This window comes from Engraulis encrasicolus, chromosome 24 (assembly GCF_034702125.1).
Source record: "Engraulis encrasicolus isolate BLACKSEA-1 chromosome 24, IST_EnEncr_1.0, whole genome shotgun sequence".
NCBI lineage: Eukaryota > Metazoa > Chordata > Actinopteri > Clupeiformes > Engraulidae > Engraulis > Engraulis encrasicolus.
Window position 1 is genome coordinate 7,510,790 of NC_085880.1, and position 23,631 is coordinate 7,534,420.

General features: G+C 41.7%; 1 protein-coding gene across 1 annotated transcript in view; it reads left to right on the forward strand.

Moving 5' to 3' along the window:
- Nucleotides 1-1,304: 1,304 nt before the first annotated feature.
- The window catches only part of LOC134441434 (kynurenine 3-monooxygenase), a 42,083-nt gene continuing 19,756 nt past the window's right edge, over nucleotides 1,305-23,631 (forward strand). The window contains exons 1-10 of the mRNA XM_063191744.1: nucleotides 1,305-1,586; nucleotides 2,014-2,083; nucleotides 2,202-2,299; nucleotides 2,869-2,958; nucleotides 5,619-5,667; nucleotides 6,642-6,729; nucleotides 8,069-8,237; nucleotides 9,082-9,153; nucleotides 14,979-15,100; nucleotides 18,318-18,465. Of these exons, the coding sequence (XP_063047814.1) occupies nucleotides 1,497-1,586; nucleotides 2,014-2,083; nucleotides 2,202-2,299; nucleotides 2,869-2,958; nucleotides 5,619-5,667; nucleotides 6,642-6,729; nucleotides 8,069-8,237; nucleotides 9,082-9,153; nucleotides 14,979-15,100; nucleotides 18,318-18,465 (996 nt within the window). The 5' untranslated portion in view covers nucleotides 1,305-1,496. The remainder of the gene's footprint in view (nucleotides 1,587-2,013; nucleotides 2,084-2,201; nucleotides 2,300-2,868; nucleotides 2,959-5,618; nucleotides 5,668-6,641; nucleotides 6,730-8,068; nucleotides 8,238-9,081; nucleotides 9,154-14,978; nucleotides 15,101-18,317; nucleotides 18,466-23,631) is intronic.

Here is a 23,631-nt window from a genome sequence, read left to right on the forward strand (position 1 = left end):
CTAAAACACCCTTTAAGGCTTTCCTCTAGGACTGCCTTCACTTCCTTGTCTGTGTTTGCTAACTGTTTGTTGCTGTACAAAATTGCATTTGCAGGAGAGCCATCTCTGCCAGCTCTTCCGATCTGCTGAAGAGTGGCCTCTGGGTCATCTGGTAGCCCATACATGATTACATGTGACACATTGGGGAAGTTCAGGCCAACTCCTAGGGCTGTAGTTGCCACAGTGACCCTGCAGGTGCCTTCTCCACTAAATGAGGATAGTACCCTGCTTTTGTTTTCGGGCAGAGTATAACTGTGGTACATCCCAATTATCTGGGGTTTGTGGATTTTTGTGGTATACCTCTGGCAGTCTGGGGAGGCTGCATAGGCCTTTTTTTGCTTTTCTGCATGTACTCAGAGTGAAAGCTCATAAAACAGTTTTGTACACCTATTATAACATTTTTAATGTTCATTACAGACTGCCATTTACACTAATTATAAATATTATCAGTTATCAATCATTCAATCAATAAATAAATCAATTAATCAATCAATTATAATTGGGTATTTGTATCTATACACTTTCCTTAATGACCGTCTTGTTCCATTACCGCACAATGTTGCCGTATGGCAACATACCTATTTTTCAACATAAAAAGGCAATAATTTTAGTTGAAAACAAAACAAATGGTGAAAACAGATCATGACTAACTATAGATCATCCCAATATTTTTTCAGATTTTGTAAATATTGCAAAAAGTGTGAAAAATCTTGGCCAATGCCAGAGTAATCTGTCAAGGACACACGCTCATGTACAGTGAGGGAAAGAGCGAGCCTGGGGCAGTGTGTGGTGTCAGGTGATGTCAAGAAACCACATAATTGGATAAAACAAGGCCACAGTTTCAATATGAAAACCAATCAGTGTCTATTATTTATATTTAAATACCAGGAAATGCCAAAAGAATGGTATGTTGCCATATGGCAACACCGTGCAGTATAGGGTTATAATGTATTATATTATATTATAGGCCTATTATATTATATTATATTATATTATATTATATTATATTATATTATATTATATTATATTATTGATTTGGCATTACATGAAAATGCTTGATTAACCCTCAGAGAACATTAAACGCCAAACACTAATTTTCAGTCTCATTTCAATTTATTGTCATATAATAGACCTATACCGCACAAATGAATAGAAACGATAAATAAATAATACAATTGGCTTTGGTAACCGGACTGGTTGGCCTTGGAAGTCTGATGGACTATGACCTCTTCACGTGCGCCCCTATAGCAGCTTACTTAACGTGTGCTCGAGATTTTATTCAACTGTCTGTGAAACGAGAGGAACTGGCTACTGGATAGTAAGTTTTGTACACTATTATTCGTGCCCCTCCCCAATTGAAAGTTTCGATGTCTGTTGAAACTCGTGTAGCCCTATAAGAAAGAGCGGTTTACTTCAAGAGGTTGTCAGACTGTTTTGGTAGCGTCTGTCGATTGCACATGGAGCCTCATACAGAAATGGACGGGACATCGACTGTGGCCGATTCGGGCAAGAAGAAAAAATGTGTCGCTATAGTTGGAGGAGGTTTGGTAAGGCATTCGTAAATATTCAATAACATTGCACAATGATTTACGACATTCAATTAACTAGTCTGTCCTACTTTCTGCAGCTTAATCTGGTGCAATAAAGAGTCAGAAAAGGTGATTTGCTAACCTGATTGGCGCAATGATGAGACGATTTTATGATATTCTCGAACTGTTTTGTCAAGGAGCCAAGAAATAAACCAGTAGGGGGGTATTATTTTACGCCCAGGCCTAAGTAGGGTAATTCATGTGGCCTAGGCTACTTGCTTATGTGCAGCACTATAATACACCTGTTGTGTATTTATGTATGTACTAGGCCTACATGTGTATGCATGTATGTATGTATGTATGTATGTATGTGTATTTATTTATTTATTTATTTATTTATTTATTTATTTATTTATTTGCAATCATTTGTGTTATATCCTTGTAGGTTGGTGCTTTGAATGCGTGTTTCTTTGCGCAAAGAGGTCTTGACGTCTTGCTGTTTGAATCCAGAGACGGTAAGTCATGAAATGGTCCAGTCCAGGTGAATTCATTTGCCATGGCAGTGGCCTAGATTTGGAAAAAAAATCTGCTCTCCTGTTCTTAACCATCACACAATTGTTGTTTCCCCCCCAGATATCAGATGTGCCAAAGTGGTGCGTGGAAGAAGTATAAACCTGGCTCTGTCACATCGAGGGCGCCAGGCCTTGAAGCATGTTGGCATGGAGGAGGCGGTGGGTGACCTTGTTTACTACTGCGACAGACAAAACCTGTGCCCTATACAGATTTGCTGTAGGCAACAGCGTGTTTTACATTGTGGAGTTAAAAAAATGCTTAAATTGATATGTTTTAAATTTGCCAGTTTAAGCTGTCTCAGTCTGTCCTCAGAATGATGTTTCAATGTGTGATGGGAAACATGTCTAAGCCTTTTATGTGAAACTGTGCTCAGCTGAAACCATCCATACATCATCATGATTTGAGTCAGAAGCTGCTTGTCTACTAGCATGGCAATTATGTGTAGACCTATGTTATGTGTAGTTTTTGGCTTTCATTTTTGATCTCCAAGCACTCTATGTGCGCAGTAGTGATATTTAGTAGGCCTATATGTGTGTTCTCATTGAAAAGCTGCAGCATTTAAGATGCAGGTGAAGCAACATACCAAAATCATTTCATGCTTTGTGATCTGTGACTTGTGCACCTTGCAGTAGTTTCCAGTAGATGTCACTGTTGTCATGAAAAAGTAGCATCTTCGTAGAATTTGTGTTGACATTTCACTTTTTTCAAATTTCCACCTGAAAAACAGATTACTAACAAGGGCATTCCGATGCACGCTCGTATGATCCACTCTCCAAGTGGGAAAAGGACGGCCATTCCCTATGGAAAGAAAGGCCAGGTAAGGACTCGAGGTTACCCCCACATGCTTTTGTGTTAAAATCCCTGATATTACATCACATCACCCACAGTAGCAAAAAGGCCTTTCTCTCTCTCTCTCTCTCTCTCTCTCTCTCTCTCTCTCTCTCTCTCTCTCTCTCTCTCTCTCTCTCTCTCTCTCTCTCTCTCTCACACACACACACACACAAACACACACCTCTTCAGTGCAAACACTATCTGGGGGTTGTGTCCCTCCCCTCAAACCAATAGGCCTGCGGTGATGACATCCAGTTAATAACTAACTTCATTTGAAGCCATCTGCGTGAAAGGGGACCTAATTTCGTAACCTTTGGCAAAACAGTTGATACATTTGTGTTTTTCATTATATTCTGTTTTTCGATTGGAGCTATATTTTGGTCATTGAAGGAGAGTTAGTTTAGTAGAGTAGGGTAGAGTTACTTCAACAATCTTGAAGGAAATTAAGGTGTAAAGCCTATACATCGCATGCACAATTCAAGAGAACTCTAACATATTCTACTGCACATACAACATTAGACACATCTAACATAATGCTCACATCTGTACTCTATAACATAAATGTAGCTCTCAAAAACAAACAAAAAATGTCCTGCAACTGTTCACGAGACCCTCGGCTTTGAACCTTTGGCCTGTAGACATTCATCCACCACATAAAAAGGGCCAGAGAGGGGTTTTACAGCTTGTCAGAAAGGGTTGCCTTGTTGTTTTTATGTCTTCAGTTTTATGGTTCAGATTGTCAATTTTGTGTAAGTCCACTTCTCCAGTTGATGATGATGGCGTGACTGGGTTTTGAAATGCAGTTTGCTGTTTCTGTGAACAGCAAGCACCCATCAAATGTGACCTAAAAGAAATTGCTGTCACCTCACGCTTCAAGACCATTTGTAGGCATGAGCGCATGTGTGACTGTGTCTGGACTCTGTAAGGGTGTTGTCACACTTGGTCCCTTTCAGCCATTGAAGTGAACTCAGACCAGTGACTCAGCATTTTCTGGGCATATGTGATGACAATGTGAACAAAAAATGAACTGAGAAGCTGTTAATACGCATATGGTTGAAAACACATCGATATAAATATTGTTGAAAACTCCCTTATGCATGTAGGATAAAAACAATATCCATGTTTAAAAATATCCACATACATGCAAATGGCTTCTAATTTTTCCCCCCTGTTGGTTCCCGTTTTGGACCATTTACAGAGGACAGAGTGCGGTTCACTTAGAGGTGACTATATGAGAATACCCTATGTCTGTGTTTAGTATCTCATAGAGACAGAGAGAGAGGCTGAGTAGCACAGCATAGCAATGTTGATGACAAGTGCTTTGCCTTCTTCCAGTTGTTTAACCACCAGAGGAGGAAAACACTCCTCTTGCTTGGATGGTGGCATGACCTGAAGCGCAATCATCTCTTTAGACAAATGGAGATTTCAGAGAAATGTGAAAAAAGCAAGAAAACGAGACTGAACTATAATGCATATCTGAATTAATTTGGACAGATTTACATTTGATTTGATTTTATATCACAATTGATTGAGGATATCCAGTCTGGCCTCCTTTTAAAAATATACTATCTGGGCTTTTACACTTTTACAGTATTCGTCAGATAGCTTAGAGAGAGAGACAGGAAATGAGTGGAAATGATGGGAAAGGACACAAGCGCAGCCGAGAATCGAACCCGAGTTCCAAGCATAATGGTACAGTGCACTAAGTCATGTTGCTCCATAGTCTTGTCTCCTTTCACTGATTTTTAAAAAATTGGCGTTAACTCTAAAGCAAATTAGAGTGCAACCCGATTTGACTCTAATCAGGAAGGTAGAGAAAATGTCAAAATGGTCAGACCTAAAGTAAACATCTTGGTAATACACTCATTAAGTCCACTCCAATATTTAAGCTAATGACTTCAGACTTCAGATGTATGTATGTATGTATGTATGTATGTATGTATGTATGTATGTATGTATGTATGTATGTATGTATGTATGTATGTATGTATGTATGTATGTATGTATGTATGTATGTATGTATGTATGTATGTATGTATGTATGTATGTATGTGAAACATTTATGCCTTTATTAAGACAAGATGAGATTATGACAGGAGAGATGACAAGCATGAAAGCAGATGAAAGCAGCAGCAGGAGAGAGAGAGAACAGGATAGATCAAGAAATGCGGTCAGGCCAGAATTGAACACGGGTCCCTAGCGCAGCAATACAAGGCCTTAGCCGTTTGAGACATGGTTAAGGCCGGCATGATTACATCTAAAGACCACTCTACCTACCTTCATGGCATGTAGGTGTATGGAGAGCACTGCCATTCCAGCCTACCCTTGTGGCATGTAGCTCTATTGAGTAGGAGGTAAACAAAACAGACAAAAGTACTACATGTACACAATTATTTCTTGATGAAGTATTCACTGCCCATTTGTGTATTTTTTCCGCTTTATTCTGTTGAACACTGATGCGTAAACAGCACAAAAAATCATCCCTGAAACCATTGACCATCCTACATATAACCACAGTCACCTTTTGACCCCAAGAGTCAGAGGTCAGAAGGATATAGGAATATCTGGCTGAATTTGACTTGCTTCAGTTACTGCTTGTCGATTTAATGTTTAACCTTTTTCTCCTCTTTTGTTTTTCTTTTGCAGTATATCCTCTCCGTAGATAGAGCCAACCTCAACAAGGAGCTACTAACAGGTAAAGCCATTGTCCATGTCCCCTCTTTTCAGAATGCTCTCCCATCGTAGCTTCAAAGTATGACATGGGCTGCTAAAATTCCAGAGAAAAAAAATCATAACTCTGTCCAGATAGAGTATTTACAACAGTGTGGAGAGTCAAATCACACCAAGAGTGGAGTCAAAAGTCAGTATAAAATAGTGTTTCTCAACGGGGGCTCTACAGCCCCCCAGGGAGCATTGGGGAGCGCTACGGGGGTGTTGATAAGGATACAACTGAGAGGGGTCGGTGCTTAGTTGCCACTGAGGTGCATTAGTACATTGTTTTTTTAATACTAAGGGGAGGCGTTGGTGGGCTTATGTTATGATGAGGTCAAGGGGGCATTGGGAGGCTTATGATGAGGTCAAGGGGGAGTTTGTTCAAAAAAGGTTGAGAACCACTGGTGTAAAGCTATGCAGTTCCAGTGTTGATATTCACATAAGTAAAATTGACAGTATTACACTGACCAGGGAGTAAAATCTACACTACTTCAGTGGAGAAGTGTTATCTGAAATTGAGTTATTTTCAACACCACATTTTTACTGTGAATAGGCCTACCATGTAATGAATAGACGGATAGACTATTAAACATTGGGCGTTCATACAACATGTCTTGTCAATGTACTTTTTGGGGGCTTTGATCTTAAGTTTTTGTGTTACTTTAATTTCTCCGTGCACCATGCAAAACGTTGGCAGGGAGCACACCTAGGCATCTGCGTTGTACCCATTCATTTATTCTTCCACGATGTAGACAGTGTCAGTAGTGTGCAGTAATTCATAGTATTTCATGTGTGAATGAATGCTTTACATACATTTCAATGACACTTGTAATATTTTACAAGGGTAAAAAAGTAACTTTTATAGCTCATGCGATTGGTTATGTAGAAGAGTTATGTTATGTCAATACTGTGATGTAAGCCTGTAATGTCACCTCACACTTGTCTCTTCGATGGCAGCCTCGGAGGTTTTCCCCAATGTGACTCTGCACTTTGATCGCAAACTGCTGGACTGGAGCAAAGATACAGGGGCGATGACTTTTGCTCGGTAAACACAAAAACTGTTTAGGCAGTTACCCACCAGACTACACACAAGTGGACAGTCACCACATAACACCATTTAAGTGTACCAGTCACAAAACACATGTAACTTTACACATGTAAATGATTCGGTCATTTGGATAATAATTGAGATAGTAGATTAGTAATTAATTAGCAGGTGCATTAAGATTGTAGACATTTCACTTTAGCTACTTGCTGTATGTAGCTATATGATTGTGTTTTTTATTTGTTTTGAAGGATTTATTTGTTCAGTTCTTATCAGTCAATCATGATGAAGATGCCTACATTCATCTGCTTTTTTGGCAGTTTGTTTGTTTCTATTTATGCTATATGCTGTTTATCTTCCCGTCTGCTTTCTGTCTGTCTATCATCTGCTCTATTTTTACATTGGTAAACATGTTTGTAAATGATTTACGAATGAGAAACAGAAATGTGATTGGTCTGACAAAGTGGTGGTGATTGGATGGACGCTCGTAGATTAAGTTAAACAAACCACACAGGTTTTCCCCCCAATCTCAGTAATTTATTAAAATGCCATTTTAGGCCTGAGGCCTTTTTAAATATTAATAGTCGGGTAGTACTAGTGGTAAATTTGGAACATTTGGATAAGGCCTCAGGCAGGAACCATTGTTTTTTACATAACCGCTTACTGGCACTGGAAAAAGGGTGCGCATTCTCCTTAGTTACCGTAAATACAAACACAATATGGCCATAACAACAACTCGTATACAAAGCATTAACAATTATTTGCCATCCTTAAAACTGGATTAGAAAGTGACACTTACCCTGACTCCATTTGAGAGCTTGACTAGTTACTGTACATGATTTTAGACCAGTATAATTTCATAAAGACTTATTCTTACCCCACACCTCTTGATAGAAAACGATTTTTTTTCCTTCCTGTCTATTAGTTTGTCATTGCCCAAAAATGCTGATCATATGCTGTATGAAAAGCAGTTCTTTGGCCATATAGTGTATGTAAAAAATGGTCAAAAAAAGTAAAATAATGCTATAATTTCCTCCGTTGCAGTAGTGCAATAGAATAGTGCAGTAGAACAGTCTATTGGTGCTGTGCATGTTCTGCCCAGCAGGGCTCTAAATGAACACCAGCCAACCAGCCAAATGCTGGTGAAATTTCAGTTTGGCTGCAGAAAAAAGTAACTTACTAACCACTTTAGTGGCTTACCATTAGTGAGTGTGTGCCTAGCTAGTTCAATTAACATCTACAAATCATTTTGCCTGGTAACGAAAAAGATTAGTTTAGAGTCCTGGTGCGAACTGCCCAGTACTAAATATAATAGACATTATGTCCCTGTGACCTGCAGGCCCGATGGAACCAAGGAGCAGTTCCAGGCGGATCTCATAGTGGGCTGTGACGGGGCGTTCTCCGCCATCCGCAAGCAGTTCCTGCGCCAGAGCCGCTTCAATTACAGCCAGACATACATCCCCCACGGCTACATGGAGCTCACTATTCCCCCCACCAAGGATGGAAAAGTACGCTGGCACCACTTTCTTTGAAGAGTGAAGAGTGGGACAGGAAATGAGTGAGAGAGAGACAGGGGAGGATCGAGAAATGACCCGGGTCGGGAATCGAACCCTGTGTTGCCTGCGTAGCAGTTCAGTGTCCAGCCGAATAAGCCACAGCACCACTTTCTTTTCTTTTTATTTGCTTGTTGTCCTGGAAAATAATCATAATCAATCATAATCTTAAAAATAACTGTATTTATCCTCAGCACCATGCGCCCCTCCAAGGACTGAGACGTACGGCAGCACCCCTGTATTTGCTTTTTATTTGAACGTCTGTCTAAATAATAACCATAATCATAAAAATAACTTGTTCTATTCACATTTCTAAGATGTTTGGTAAAGAATATACACGTGAGCAGTAGTTATGTGTGTTTTAGCGGCAGATTGGTTTTTGATTAGATTGATCAGATTGAAATAACATGGAGAGATGTATGATTCTGTTAGTGTGTGTTTGTGTGTGTGTGTGCGTGTGCGTGTGCATGCGCGTGCGTGTGCGTTAGAAGAAGAAGTGGTTGTGAATTTAGAGAAAGGCAGAGCGAATGTAGAGCCGGTAAATTGAGATTGACAGACCTGAAGCCGCCTTACTATGCGCTCCTTAACCTACATAGCCAAGATGAGTGGCACGTGCAGCAGAGCAGAGTGGTGTGCATGCTGCCACAGCAATTACTTCTGAAGTGCTCTCTCTCTCTCTCTCTCTCTCTCTCTCTCTCTCTCTCTCTCTCTCTCTCTCTCTCTCTCTCTCTCTCTCTCTCAAATGTGAGGAGCGTTGAAACGCTCACCGTGACCCCCATTGTCATTCCTTCCCTCACAGTTTGCCATGGAGACCAACTACCTGCACATCTGGCCCAGGAACACCTTTATGATGATCGCTCTGCCAAATTTAGTGAGTAGAATCATTTCCTTCTCCGAGGGGAAGCATTTCATGCTGTGATAAATAATAATACATTTTATTTAAAAGCGCCTTTCAAAACACACTGTACAGAGAGAAGCAATAATAAAACAAGACACATAGAAAACAGAGACTGTTAACAAAAATAAAACAAAGCAGTTAGAAAGTCATAAAGAATAGGCTAACTGAAACAAATGAGTTTTTTGTCTGCATTTGAACTGGGGTAATGAGTCAATATTCCGGATGCCAGAGGGAAGTGCATTCCAGAGCTGAGGAGTAGAGCCACTGAAATCTCTATTCACCATGGTACTGATGCAGGGGACAGAGAGGAAGATGGAGGAGGAGGAACGGCAATTTGAATAATATTAGACGGATAAGGAGGGGTAAGATTGCGGATGGCCTTGAAGGTGTATTTTAAAATGGGAACCAGTGGAGATGTTGGAGTGCAGGGGTAATGTGGTGACAGGAAGGGGTTTTGGTATGTTCTGAGTGGGAGGTGGGTGCAAGAACATACACACCTCATGCACACATCACATGTAACCTGTGTCGAATTACAACTGCTTCCAGGCAATCTAAAGACAAGGATTTAAGAATCCCTTCCATCTCAGTGGGGGTTACAATTACATCATATGCGCGTGCACAGACAGTACATTACAGCATGTGCATGGAAAAGTCATCGGAAATGCCTTCACACAACTTACTGAGTGACAGCAGGTGTGTGTATTATAATAGCTGTGCAAAATCTGCAATCACAGATTGCAAATGTAAGTGCCCACTTTCAAAAACATGGTTATCTTACAGTATATACAGTCCCAGGAAAAAGTTTGTACACCCTTTGAAATTTCTTACATTTCTGTCAAAATTGATCATAAAACATGGTCTGATCTTCCCGGAAATCTCAAGAAGGAACAATCAGAGTCTGCTTTAATTAATTCCACCCAAACATTTACATGTTATCATATTTTTATTGGTCATAAGGCCATAACATTCACTGGAGAGCAGGGCATAAGTAAGTACACCCTTGCATTAAGTAGGTTTTAACCCTCAGTTAGTTGCAATATCATCAACCAGACTTGTCCTGTAGTTGCAGATCAGATTAACAAAACAATCTGTTTGTATCTTGTCTCCCTCTTCTTTAGAGAACTGCCCCTCGTCAGCAAGGTTTGTGGGATGTCTGGAGTGCATAGCTTTCTTGACTTCATGCCATATAATCTCAATTGTTTTTGTCAGGGCTTTGACTGGGCTATTTCAGAATGTTTATTTCATTATTATGAAGCCATTCTAAAGTCGATTTGCTTCTAAAGTATGGGTTGTTGTCACATTTCAGGACCCATACTCTTGTGTGCTTCAACTGTGTGACAGACTTCCTCACATTTTTTTCTGTAAAATATCACAATAAACTTGAGTTCATTGTTCCACTGATAATAGTAAACTGTCAAGGGCCTGAGGCAGCAAGGTAGCCGCATATAATGATAATCCCGCCACCATACTCAGAAGAGGTTATGTAACCAAGAATAGTTTAAAATGGGATTCATTCTGCCAATCTAAAATTAATGGGGTTTCTGTCCCAAAAAATATTGCTGCACCTTTGAGGTTTGCGAAAAAGCATTTATATGCTTCATAGAATTACTGCAAAATATTCTGTAGACCAACGTTGAAACCAAAGTTGAATTGTTCAGGGGAATACACAATGTCATGTTTGGAGGAGAACTGGAGAACCACACCTTCACCAAAACATCATCTCCACCTTTGAGTATGGTGGCGGGAGCATCATTATATGCGGCTACCTTGCTGCCTCAGGCCCTTTTCAGTTTGCTATTATCAGTGGAACAATTAACTCAGAAGTTTATCGAGATATTTTACAGAAAAAAAGTGAGGTAGTCTGTCACACAGTTGAAGCACACAAGAGGATGGGTGCTGAAATGTGACAACAACCCATACTTTAGAAGCTAATCGACTTTAGAATGGCTTCTTTATAATGAAATACACATTCTGGAATAGCCCAGTCAAAGCCCTGACAAAAAACAATTGAGATTATATGGCATCAAGTCAAGAAAGCTATGCACTCCAGACATCCCACAAACCTTGCTGACGAGAGGCAGTTTTCTAAAGAAGAGGGAGACCAGATACATTGAGATTGTTTTGTTAATCTGATCTGCAACTACAGGAAACATCTGGTTGAGGTTATTGCGACTAATTTAGGGTTAAAACCTATTGAATGCAAAGGTGTACTTACTTATGCCTTGCTGTCCTGTGAATGTTTACATCTTATGGCCAATGAAAATATGAAAACTTGTAAATGTTTGGGTTGAATTAGTTAAAGCAGACTCTGGTTGTTCCTTCTTGTGATTTCCGGGAAGATCAGACCATGTTTTATGACCAATTTTGACAGAAAGGTAAGAAATTTCAAAGGGTGTACAAACTTTTTCCTGGGACTGTAGCTTATGAAATCTTTGCAACAGCTGTATGAGTCCTGTATGATCAGTGTTTCCCATACATTGAGGAAACTATGGCGGCCCGCCATAGTTTAAATTTGGCCGCCATAGTTTACGAAAATGTAAAAAAAAAAAAAAAAAAAAAAAAAAATTTTTTTTTTTTTTTTTTAAATTTTTTTTTTTTTTTTTTTAAACGATATCCGTTTTTGTTAAAAACGATTTGAATTACGATTTTGAATTTCCTTCGCATTTTCCTCCTGGAGTAAATACATCCTATAGACTCTGTATTGGTTAGATAAGTAGTCCCACGTTAACACAGAAGATGGACAGAATGAGGGGAAAGCATTAGGAAGTGACAAAGGGTATTGCAGTTGATTCATGTGTGCACACATGTAAGGGGTCTGACACACCAAGGCGGTAACGCGGCGCGGAACGGCCACGGTTTTTACCGGCGTCAGTGAAAATACATTGAAACCTATCTGTCCTTACACACCAACCGGCGGTAGTCGGGCGTCAGCGGCGCGGGAGCCGGCTCCGCGCCGCGCTGGATTTGGAAAATAGAACTCGAGCGTATTTTTCACGCCGGCGACCGGCGGTGTCTCATTCAAATGAATGGCAAAGTAGCACGCTAGCTTTAGCTGTGGGGAGGGTTTTGAACAGGACTGGCCGCGCACGCCGACGCTGTCAGTGTGCAAGGCAGAGAAAAGCACGCCGGCCAAAACTAAGCAGAAAGACCGCGTCCGTCCTGCGACCGTTCCGTTCCGCCTTGGTATGTTTTGGCCCTAACATCGGGTGAGTAACAGAACATGTGCGCAACGATGCGTTATGACACGCCGATATGCGAGGATCTTCGTCCAAATCGCTAGTCGCATGCATCATCGCTAACTGCGTTTACATCGCGTGCCGCGTGTAAGGGAAATGTTAGTTGTTGACATGTATGGAATTCACTTCAATTTGTGCTGTTTCTTGCTTCAGTTGTGGACAAAACGATTGGCCAAACTCACAATAGAAAGCCTTTGCTGTGCTACTGCCCCAGAGAGCTGAAAAAAAAACCTTCATAGAAGAAGTCACACTTAACAGGGGTGTTAACCAATTCCAATGAGTTTCTCTCATTGCTCTCTCAGCTCTCTTTCTGTGTCTCTCTCTCTCAGCTCTCTCTCTCTGTGTCTGTCTCATCTCTCTCTCTCTCTCTCTCTCTCTCTCTCTCTCTCTCTCTCTCTCTCTCATAGTAGCCTACTATTTACCCATAACAAATGGTGAATTTCTGAGCCCTTTTTCATTTGTAGCCTATACCACTGAAGGCATGATAATGCTTCATCATATTTTAGAAATAGGGCCTATGTGCCTTTTATATACCAAATTGTTATCATTTTGAAATTGTTTTCAGTTGTTTATGACTTGTGTATGACTGAAATTATCTCTGCATACTATCAGTGCTGCATTGCTTTGTAAAGATAGGCTATCCAACACACTTTAAAAACACACTGAAAAGATACGGCCATAGTAGCCTACTGAAAACATTTTGTACATAATAATGGTGATTAATAAATGGTGGTCTTAAATTTTCATACTGACATCCTTGAATTTGACTTGGTAGATCACGGCAGACCATTAACTTCAAAAGTAGATCTTGGTTAAAAAAAGGTTGGGCACCCCCTGCTATAGAGAGAGAACCACAAGTGCTTGAAAGACAGGGATCAAAAGCCTAGTCAAGTTGTTGTAGTTTACTTGGGTTTTGGAGCAGCAATATAAAAAAACCTTCAGAGAAGGGACAGTTGGGATGAGTTTACTAACACTCCCTAGGCTTTGTTTTACATTTGTAATGAGTTTGGTGACAGACCTTCATTGACACAGCAGAGGAGACATCGGGCTGCATATAGAAATTAATGTGTAATGAATGTGAATATAGACATAAATGTGTAATATGTTGTTCAGCCCTTTTAATGGGAGGAATTTGGAAAAAACTGGCCCTGTGACCAGCACCCCTCATGTAGAATGTATACGCCTACAGATATGTGTGGGGGAAAAGGCATAGCCTACCCTCTAAGACCCTTTTTGTCTACAATTCCACAGTGCTCTTAAATTCTTATCTCTGCTCCTGTAAACAGAAATTATTCACTGTACTGCATTTTTTGACAATGACAATGTACTACTATTATACAAGTCATGGGTAAAATCTTATGTAGCCTTATTTCTCAAAATATAAATGACTGAAATATAGGCCCAGGCCTACAGTTTCTCCATGCGCCAATACGCTGCAAGAATACCCCCACCCCCCCCCAAAAAAAGGCCCGTGTGAGAAGACCCCCCGAACAAAATAAACCCCGGCAGCCCCCATAGTTTCCAAAATTTCTGTGGGAAACACTGTATGATGGTCACACACATACACATTCTGCATGCAGGACAGGTGCTGTCAAAATGTGCATGTGCACACACGCACGTACGCAGACACACACACACACACACACACAGACACACAATGTTGTCAGGTTAAAGTGTCCGCTTTGAAGTCTGCATTAGCACTGTCAGTCAGAGCGGTGCCCTTGGGTGCATTAGCCCAGTGAAAAATCACTCAGCTCAAGGTTTGCCGATGGAGGCGGCAGCAGGCCTTTAAAACCTGTCCAGAGGGCTCTGGCAGCAGTGACTCTCCTCTCCCTTCCCCTTCTCTGCACATGAGTCTAATTGTGCATCGCCGACGTGGTGCGTACAGTGGTGTGTGTGTGTGTGGCTGTGTGTGTGTGTGTGTGTGTGTGTGTGTGTGTGTGTGTGTGTGTGTGTGTGTGTGTGTGTGAAGGGGTGCAGACAGCGGGGGGACAACGGGGGCAGTTGTCCCGGGCCCAGGGAGAGAGGGGGCCCGGAATTGGGTCCTTTCAGATCACTTTGTCCTGGGCCGAGCCAAAGCTATCAGCGGCCCTGTGTGTGTGTGTGTGTGTGTGTGTGTGTGTGTGTGTGTGTGTGTGTGTGTGTGTGTGTGTGTGTGTGTGTGTGTGTGTGTGTGTGTGTGTGTGTGTGTGTGTGTTGGAATACATTAGATTTTTTTTTTCATCCATCATGACAATAGTATGCTACTCATTCTAATCCAGCATGCATTTTTTTTTCAAGGATTGAGGAGTTAATTGACTGAATAAAATAGAAAAAACCTTTCTCCATGCATCTATGTCGATTAAAGCAAGCGTTTGAAAGCTTGAACTTTAAAAGTCAGCTTTTATATTCATGCAGTCTGTAAAACACTTCTGTTGATGTGACCTATTTTTACCAAACCATCCAAAGCACTTAACAGCTATCACAGTAATACTACCAACCAAACCTTGGTAATGATGACAGGCAAGAAAATTGTCTTTTTCGTTGTAAATTTGCCGCCATATCTGTCTGTGCCCTCAACAGGACAAGACCTTCACCTGCACGCTCTTCATGCCTTTTGATGAGTTTGAGAAGATCACCACACCCAGTCAGGTTATGGACTTCTTCAGCACGTATTTCGCCGATGCCATCCCACTCATTGGAGTGTAAGTCACCCCTTGTCCTTTGTTCTTTCCTTCCTCCATTTTCTCCCTCTGATGTTTTCTCATTTCTTCTCCTTCTCTCCTCGTATCTGCCTCCTCTGGTTCCCTCCTTAGTCTCACTTGCTCAACCCCCCCCCCTTTCTTCTCCCCTCTTCACTCATTCTCAGGTTCTCTGGTTCACTCTCATTCTATGGTTTTTACTCTCTCTTCCCTAACTTTACAATGACAAGGGCCCCCATATACCGGTAGATTCTAGCCAAGACCCATCTGACATTGGCCATGTCACACTTTTTTCTTCTTCTGTGCACTCCCCCTTTCACATCTCGATGGAGTTGGTGCAACAGGAAACATAAAAAAATACATTGTAAAGAAGAAAATGATAACACAGTCATATCCTCCATCAAGATGTACAAACCCCAACTCCGGTGAAGTTGGGACGTTTGGTAAACAGTGAATAAAATCAAAATGCTATCACTTTCAAAACATTCAATCTATTGATTAGATGGAGAATAGTAAAAAGACAACATATTAAGTGTTAAAACCGAGAAAAAATATTGTTTTGGGGGACATATGTACTGATTTGTAATAGTTTGGGGTTTGTAATAGTTTATTACAATTTATTTTGTTTAGCTATACTTTTCCTGTCAACCTGCCGCAGCCCCCCTAGCAAGTCCTTGCAGCCCCCCGGGGTCCCCGGCCCCCACTTTGAAAACCATTGCTTTGCCCATATTTTCTTCCTCTCTCGTATTCTTCCTTCCTCCCGATTCATCTCCCTTTCATTTTTTTCTTTCCCCCTCTTGTCATTTCCTTCTCTCATTTTTCCCTTCTTCCCGTTCCATCATTTACCTGCCAGTTATTGCCCTCTCCCCCCCCCCCCCCCCCCTTCTTTCCTTACCACTGTACGTGCTGCCCATCCCAGACACTATTCCTCTCATTGGCACCAAGGTGACCTCATTCCATCCTCCTGCCATGCCATCTCTTCTTCCCATTCTCCTCCTCCTTCCTCTCTCTATCACTCCCTCCTATCCCTTTATCCTGTCTTCCTTCGTCACGCCTTCCACTTTTCCTTTCCCTCCTCTCCAGTTCTTCTCCTCCCCATACAGGTTACTCTGCTGGAGGGGTGTTATGCACACACACACACACACACACACACACACACACACACACACACACACACACACACACACACACACACACACACACACTGAAAACTCCTCCTTCTTCATCCACAGCTGCAGTTCTCTGGGGTGTGAAATTACAGCCGCGCTGTGCAGAGCGGCATGGCCAAGGGCGGTGGGGTTTTAATCTAAAGCTACACACACTGCCCCCCACCACACCCCACCGCACCGCAGCGCTCCGCACCGCACAGGTGACACGGTGACACCGAAAGTGGCTCTGATGCTCAAAGGCTTTGAGCTGCCCGCTTTGAGCTGTCTGGGGCGGAAAACTCATCAATACACACATTTCCTCCAGGAAGAGGATTAATAAGAGCCAGTTGATTGTGGCCGGATGTGCACTCTCTCTCTCTCTTTCTTCCTCTCTCTTTTTCTCTCTCTCTCTCTCTCTCCCTCTCTCTCTCTCTCTCTCCCCCTCTTTTGCATACCTTTATACGGGATCCACGTTTGAAACTCAAGAGCTGAAGGACGTCTTTGTTTTGTTAAGGGTCACTTCAGCTCAGAGTGCTTTACCTGGTTGTAGTTGGGAAAAAAACATTAAAATGAATATGTGAGTGAAGTTTGGAATAGAAATGTTGTGTTCTCAACTCTGTCTTTATCAAAGTATCCAATACTTTGCCAGTAAGCGGAAAATGTATTTTATTCTTTTATTTCATTTATTTATTTATTTTTTTATTTAAGGATATCTAAATATGTAGGGCCCACCTTAGAAACGAAGGGTCTGTGTTTCACTTCAGCTCAAAGGTTCATCACCTTTTACATGAAAACAGCCTGCTAAATCTACAGAGCTTTCATAGGCTATGATTCAGCATCAGCTCCTGCACTGTCTTCTGTTTCCCATTCACCTTACCCAACTCCATATGGATAAGATTGAATAGCTGGAGATGTGTCCCATGCACATCTGACGTGTCCGCCTTGCACCTGTTCTACTGGCCTCTGCTTAGTAATGATATTCATTGCTGATAGGAAGCTCTGCGCTATCAGATTCCCTCCCCGCAGGAGATTGGCTTCCTACTGTAGGATTAGCGTGCAGATAAGAGTGAGCTCTGTGATTGGAGAACAAAAGTGTGTAAATCCACACAGAAGCCCGCTGTGCTGTGACGGCTTAACCTTTCCACTTACAGTACCGTTACACCCACTCGAATTTGCACGAAGTATATAGATGGCTCCCTGACTCCTGTCCTATTTTATCTAGGTCATTTTAAGACATGTATGTGTGTGTGTCTGTATTTGTAGGTCTGTCTGTGTGATCTCTATCTAACATGTGTCATACAGTGTCCTGTGTGAGTGACTTGTGTCTCTTTTATAGTAATGAAAGACTTCTTAATACTCCCAACCTAGGCATTTAACCCATTTAAGCCTAGGGCTCCTGCAAAAAACGCCTGGTGAATGCCTAAGCCCTTTTTGGGAAAAGGTGCCCTCGGCCTATAAAAACCTAAATACCTAAGCCTCCGAAGCACCTTAAGTTGCATTTCAAAGCTAGGAGGACCTTCATCTTGCATTAGAATGTGTTCATTTTGGCCCTGCCGTGGCCAATCGGTAGGGTACTAGTCTGCCATGCGGCCGACCTGGGTTTGATTCCCGGCCCGGGTCCTTTGCCGACCCCTCCCCATCCCTCTCCCCATTCCCTTCCTGCCCACCTCTCAAACTGTCCTATCATCAATAAAGTCGTAAAAGACCAAAAAAGATATAAAAATATTAAAAGAATGTGTTCATTCAGCTGTAAGCATACCGCTGTGTCCAGGCAGCTCCAGACGCCAGGAGCCAGGTCAATGCAGCGTATGCGCAGCATCAGGCTTTAATGGGTTAAGACTGTGGACTGTGTATGTCTGTATCTGTATGTCGGTGGAGTCTCTATCTAACATGTGCCACACGTTTTCCTCTGTGACTTGTGCACCTTCTTTAGTGACGCACTGATGAAGGACTTCTGACTCCCATTCCAGGCCATTGAAGACATGTACTGTGTATGTCTATCTCAATGTCCGTGTAGTCTCTATCTAACATGCGTCACGTGTTTTCCTCTGTGAATTGTGCCCCTTCTTTAGTGACGCGCTGATGAAGGACTTCTTCCGGCTTCCCGCTCAGGCCATGGTGTCCGTTAAGTGCTCCCCGTATCACCTGGGTAACAAGTGTGTGCTCATGGGAGATGCGGCCCATGCTGTTGTGCCTTTCTACGGTCAGGGCATGAACGCAGTGAGTGTGACAGACAAACACACGTGCACGCGCACACACATGCACACGCACATGCACACACATTCCACAAATTCTTTGTATCATAAAGATTAAGAGCATAAAATACATTTCAAGTACATACATAAGTAGAATTTGATGGTGGTGCTTTGGGTCATCTTGCGAACTGATTGGTCTGGGATGCACTGGTTCTCTAACACCCTGTTTATGAGACAACACCCTAACCTAGTAAATTAGCTGCACCCGCCACCAGCCAAAAATATTTTTGCCTGAGAGTGGGACTAGCCTCGGACAATGCCCCAATGCCCTGAATCTAGCAGACCAATCAGAACGCAGGAGATTTGTTTTAATGTGACCAAATATTCACATTTCATCTCACATTTAGTCTGGCTTGTCAGGCTATCAACACCCTGTTTATGCGATCATGCAAACAAACCATAATGGAGTATGACTTAGCCTGCTAGTCCCTGAAATAAGGTGAAAAGGAGGCCCAATGGTTTCATAGAGGGGCCGCGCAAATTCTCAATCTATCCCTGGCAGCTGTCGTCTATCCTCAATTCAATTAAACGTGAAAACAGACAGATGGGCAGAGCGGCATGAGCGCCTTATTGCAGCTGTACCACTATAGCATTGTCTGTTTGCACAGATATATCAGATGGAAGACGTGACGAAACTAATGAATGTTGAAATGGAATGCCAGCCGGAGTGCTAGAGTTATAAATATCCAGCTAGTCGCACTCTCTTTATGAGACGTTTCTCAATAACATCACCTTAATTACAGCATGCCTAACGTGTATTATACAGTAGTTTGCCCACCTACAACTCTGTGAATCACCTTTCCATAGAAACATATTGAAATTGGCTGACGGCATGTACAGTCAGCCTCCATAATCACGTTAATCACGTCCAACAGAGTTTCGGTTGCTACCTGGAAACTTGAAATACAGGCCTTCGCGACTTCCGGCATGACGAGGAGGTGAGCAGACGTGTGAAAGGGGGCTCCAGTTAACTTTCATATAACAAAGACGAATAGCCGACATTTATTCTTTTTTTCTGTGGTTTACGCCTGGATAACCTAAGTTGGGATACTTTTAACGCCGTTGTGTCGCACAGCAGCTCATTGAACGGTCTTTATGAGCAAAAAGAAAGGTCACGGAAAGCAAGCCTCTGTTTCTGCTAAGCTAGCAAATATGGCGAAAGAAGCAAGAACAAGGACTGGGAAATCTGACGACAGCCCGATCACCAAGAGTGACCTTGAAACTCTTCTGAATGACCAGCGAGAAAGCTTCAAATCTGACGTGGCTTCTTTGATCAAAGAGGCAACGGAATCGCTCAAATCATCAGTTGGCTCACTCAGACAAGAAGTGTCATCTGTTAATGGCCGGCTCACTCAAACAGAGGTGTTGGTGGGGGAGAACTTTGAAAAAATCGCGGAGATGGAGACCGCTATTAAAACGCTTCAAAAACAGTGTACCAAACTACAAGATAAAGTCGACGACCTCGAAAATAGATCCAGGCGTTCGAATCTGAGGATAATCAACGTGCCTGAAGGCTGTGAAAAGGGCCAAGACCCAGCTAAGTTCGTATCTGATCTGCTAATGGAGGTGACGGGCTCTGATGTCTTTAGCAGCCCTCCAGAGATAGAGAGAGCGCACCGCACCCGCCGAAGATCGGAGGTTCAGGACAAAGAGAAGCCCAGGGCATTCTTGGTGAAGTTCCTCCGTTTCCAAGAGAAGGAGAACATGCTGACCTGGGCCAAAAATAATCAGATTACCTACCGCGACTCTGAGCTGAGAATCTATTCAGATATGAGTGCTGATCTGGCCAAACGACGAGCAGCATTCAACGACGTCAAGGCTGCACTGTATCGGAGAAAAATCAAGTTCCAGTTGCGCCATCCCGCCCGACTTTACGTGTCATTCCAGGACCAGGACTACTTTTTCGACACACCACACGAAGCCAAAGACTTTTATGACCAGCAAATCAACGTCTCTTAATAGCCCAGGCTATGATGACGGGAAGAAGGTTTGTTTCAGCCCCAGATGTCTAATATGATAACAAAATGATAATCTTCTTTAGTAGACCTGGTCTTTGAATTAATAGGCTACTGGAACTGTAGGCCTATTCTGACTGAAAAATGTAGGCTACTCTCATAGTACAGTGGCTTATCTGTATTTTCTGAACAAAAGTTTCTGTAGACCTATTTTTGTCAATATTACCGAAAAGTGTATTTTTATAGTACAGTGGCTTATTTGCAGTTTCTGAACAAAATTTGCATTGTTTTTGTCAATATTACTGAAAAGTGTACTTTCATAGTACAGTGACTTATCTGCATTTTCTGAACAAAATTTGCTGTTTTATTGTCAATATTACTGGCGTGTACTTTTATAGTACAGTGGCTTATCTATATTTTCTGAACCATTTTTTTTCTTTTATTATTATTGCTTTTGTTACTACCTATTATAATTAATATTATGATGGCTATTCTTATTTAATATTATAATTTGGAGCCCCCAGGACAGTATAAGTAGAAGTAAAGTGAGTAATGTCCCCCGGAAGGACATTTTGTGTAATCCTGCTGCTAGTTCTAGTTCCGAGAACATGCTTAGGAGTGTTACATAGGTTATACACTCTCTGTTCTGAGAGTGTATGGGGTTGTGTTGAGGGAGGGGTGGGTGGGCAGTGGGTGGGTATGTCCTCACTACATTTCTTGAGATTTTGTTATTTTATGCCCACTTCCTTGTCTATGTGTATATGTGCTCCCTATTCACTCATACCATTCCCCTCCCCCTCTCAATATCTAGCCATGGCCAAACACTACAAGATTACATATTTGACCATTAGACATGGCTAACATCACCAAAGGTTCTGGGGCAAACTTGAGGTTTGTGTCCTGGAATGTTAAAGGGCTAAATGGCCCAGTTAAGAGGGGTAGAGTATTATCTCATTTAAAACATTTTAAGACAGATATAGCCTTTCTGCAGGAGACCCATCTAATTGCGAAGGATAACCTCAGACTGAGGGCATCATGGGTGGGTCAATGTTTTCATTCCAATTTCAGTAATAAAGCACGTGGGGTAGCTATTCTCTTCCATAAAAAAGTCCAGTTCATCCCAAATAAGATAATAACCGACAGTCAAGGCAGATTCCTCATAGTTACAGGTTCACTTCATAATATTGCTGTTGCTCTTGTGAACTTATATGCACCCAATTGGGATGATGAAGCATTTGTCACAAAGGTGGTGTCAGCCCTTCCAAATCTAAACAGTCATCAACTTATTTTAGGAGGTGACCTTAATTTTGCAGTAGATCCATCACTGGACAGATCTTCTAACAGGCAGAGTTCCCCTTCTAAAATGGCCAAAGCCTTCACAAGTTTCACAGAACAAATAGGAGGTGTGGACCCATGGCGCTTCCTCAACCCTGATAAAAAACAGTTCTCATTTTATTCCCCAGTTCATACAAGTTTTTCACGCATAGATTACTTCTTTATTGACAGGAATTTTCTACCAGCCGTCACTCACACAGAATACACAGCCATAGTCATATCAGATCATGCTCCATTACTCCTGGATCTTTCCTTTAAACTTTTACAAAAAACACGCCCCCCATGGAGGTTGAGTGGGGCATTACTTAATGATAAGGCATTTAAGACCATCATCTCAATAGCAATTGATGATTTCCTGTTAAATAATAACTCAGATTCTATATCTCCTTCTTTACTTTGGGAAACAATGAAAGTTGTTATTAGGGGAGAAATTATCTCATACTCTGCTAGCTTAAACACATTTAAAAAACACAATCAAGAACAGCTACTGGACAATATTAAAAAGTTAGATGACACAATATCAATGTCACCATCTCCAGAACTTGTAAAAGAAAGACAAAATTTGCAAATGGAATATAACCTCTTAACGACACATGAGACAGAAAAGCTACTATTGCACTCAAGAGGCTTTTTATATGAACATGGTGAGAAAGCAGGGCGGCTACTAGCCCATCAGCTCAAGAGTCGCACAGCATCTCAACAAATTAGTCAAATAAGAACAGATACAGGAGACCTCACAGTAAACCCCTCTGTTATTAATGATACTTTTAAAAAATACTACACCAAACTATACACTTCTGAAGCTTACAACACTGATACACAGAGAAAAACCTTTCTTGATAAATTGGAATTTCCACATATTTCATCTGAGACATCAGTCTACCTGGACCAACCTTTAACAATTACTGAAATCACTGAAGCAGTTAAACTAATGCAAAGCAGCAAAGCCCCAGGCCCAGATGGGTATCCTATAGAGTTTTACAAAAAGTTCATTGGTAAATTAGCTCCTTTTCTCCTAAACATGTTTAATGACTCTCTTAACCAGGGCATATTACCTGAAACACTCACAGAGGCTTCCATAACACTGCTGTTGAAGCCAAATAAGGACAGTACAGAATGTGGCTCATATAGACCGATCTCACTTCTGAATACTGATTATAAAATCTTGGCCAAGATACTAGCAAGAAGATTGGAAACTGTTTTACCCGACATCATATCATCAGATCAGACAGGATTCATGAAAAATCGCCATTCTTTCTCCAATATTCGCAAACTGCTAAATATACTTCTAGCTCCTGCCCCTACTGACAAATCAGAAGTGGTGGTCTCACTTGATGCTGAGAAGGCTTATGACAGGGTGGAGTGGGAGTACTTGTTTGATGTCCTTGAAAGGTTTTGTATAGGCCCCAAATTCATATCATGGATAAAATTACTTTACACTTCCCCCAAAGCTTCAGTAAATACAAATGGAACGAGATCTCAATACTTCACACTCTCCAGGTCCACACGCCAAGGGTGTCCCCTGAGCCCCTTATTGTTTACTGTGGCAATTGAACCATTGTCAATAGCGCTCAAATCAGCCAGTTATAATCAGGGGATTTCTAGAGGTGGTTCTAAACACATTTTGTCACTCTATGCTGATGACTTATTGCTGTTTGTCTCAGACCCCTTAACAACAATTCCACTTATAATAGAGCTACTTAATAAATTTGGAACCTTTTCTGGGTATAAATTAAATTACTCAAAAAGTGAATGCTTCTTAGTTAATAATCCAGCCCCATGCATTACTGATGGTGACCTCCCCTTCAAGATGTCCAGAAGTAGTTTTAGATACTTAGGGG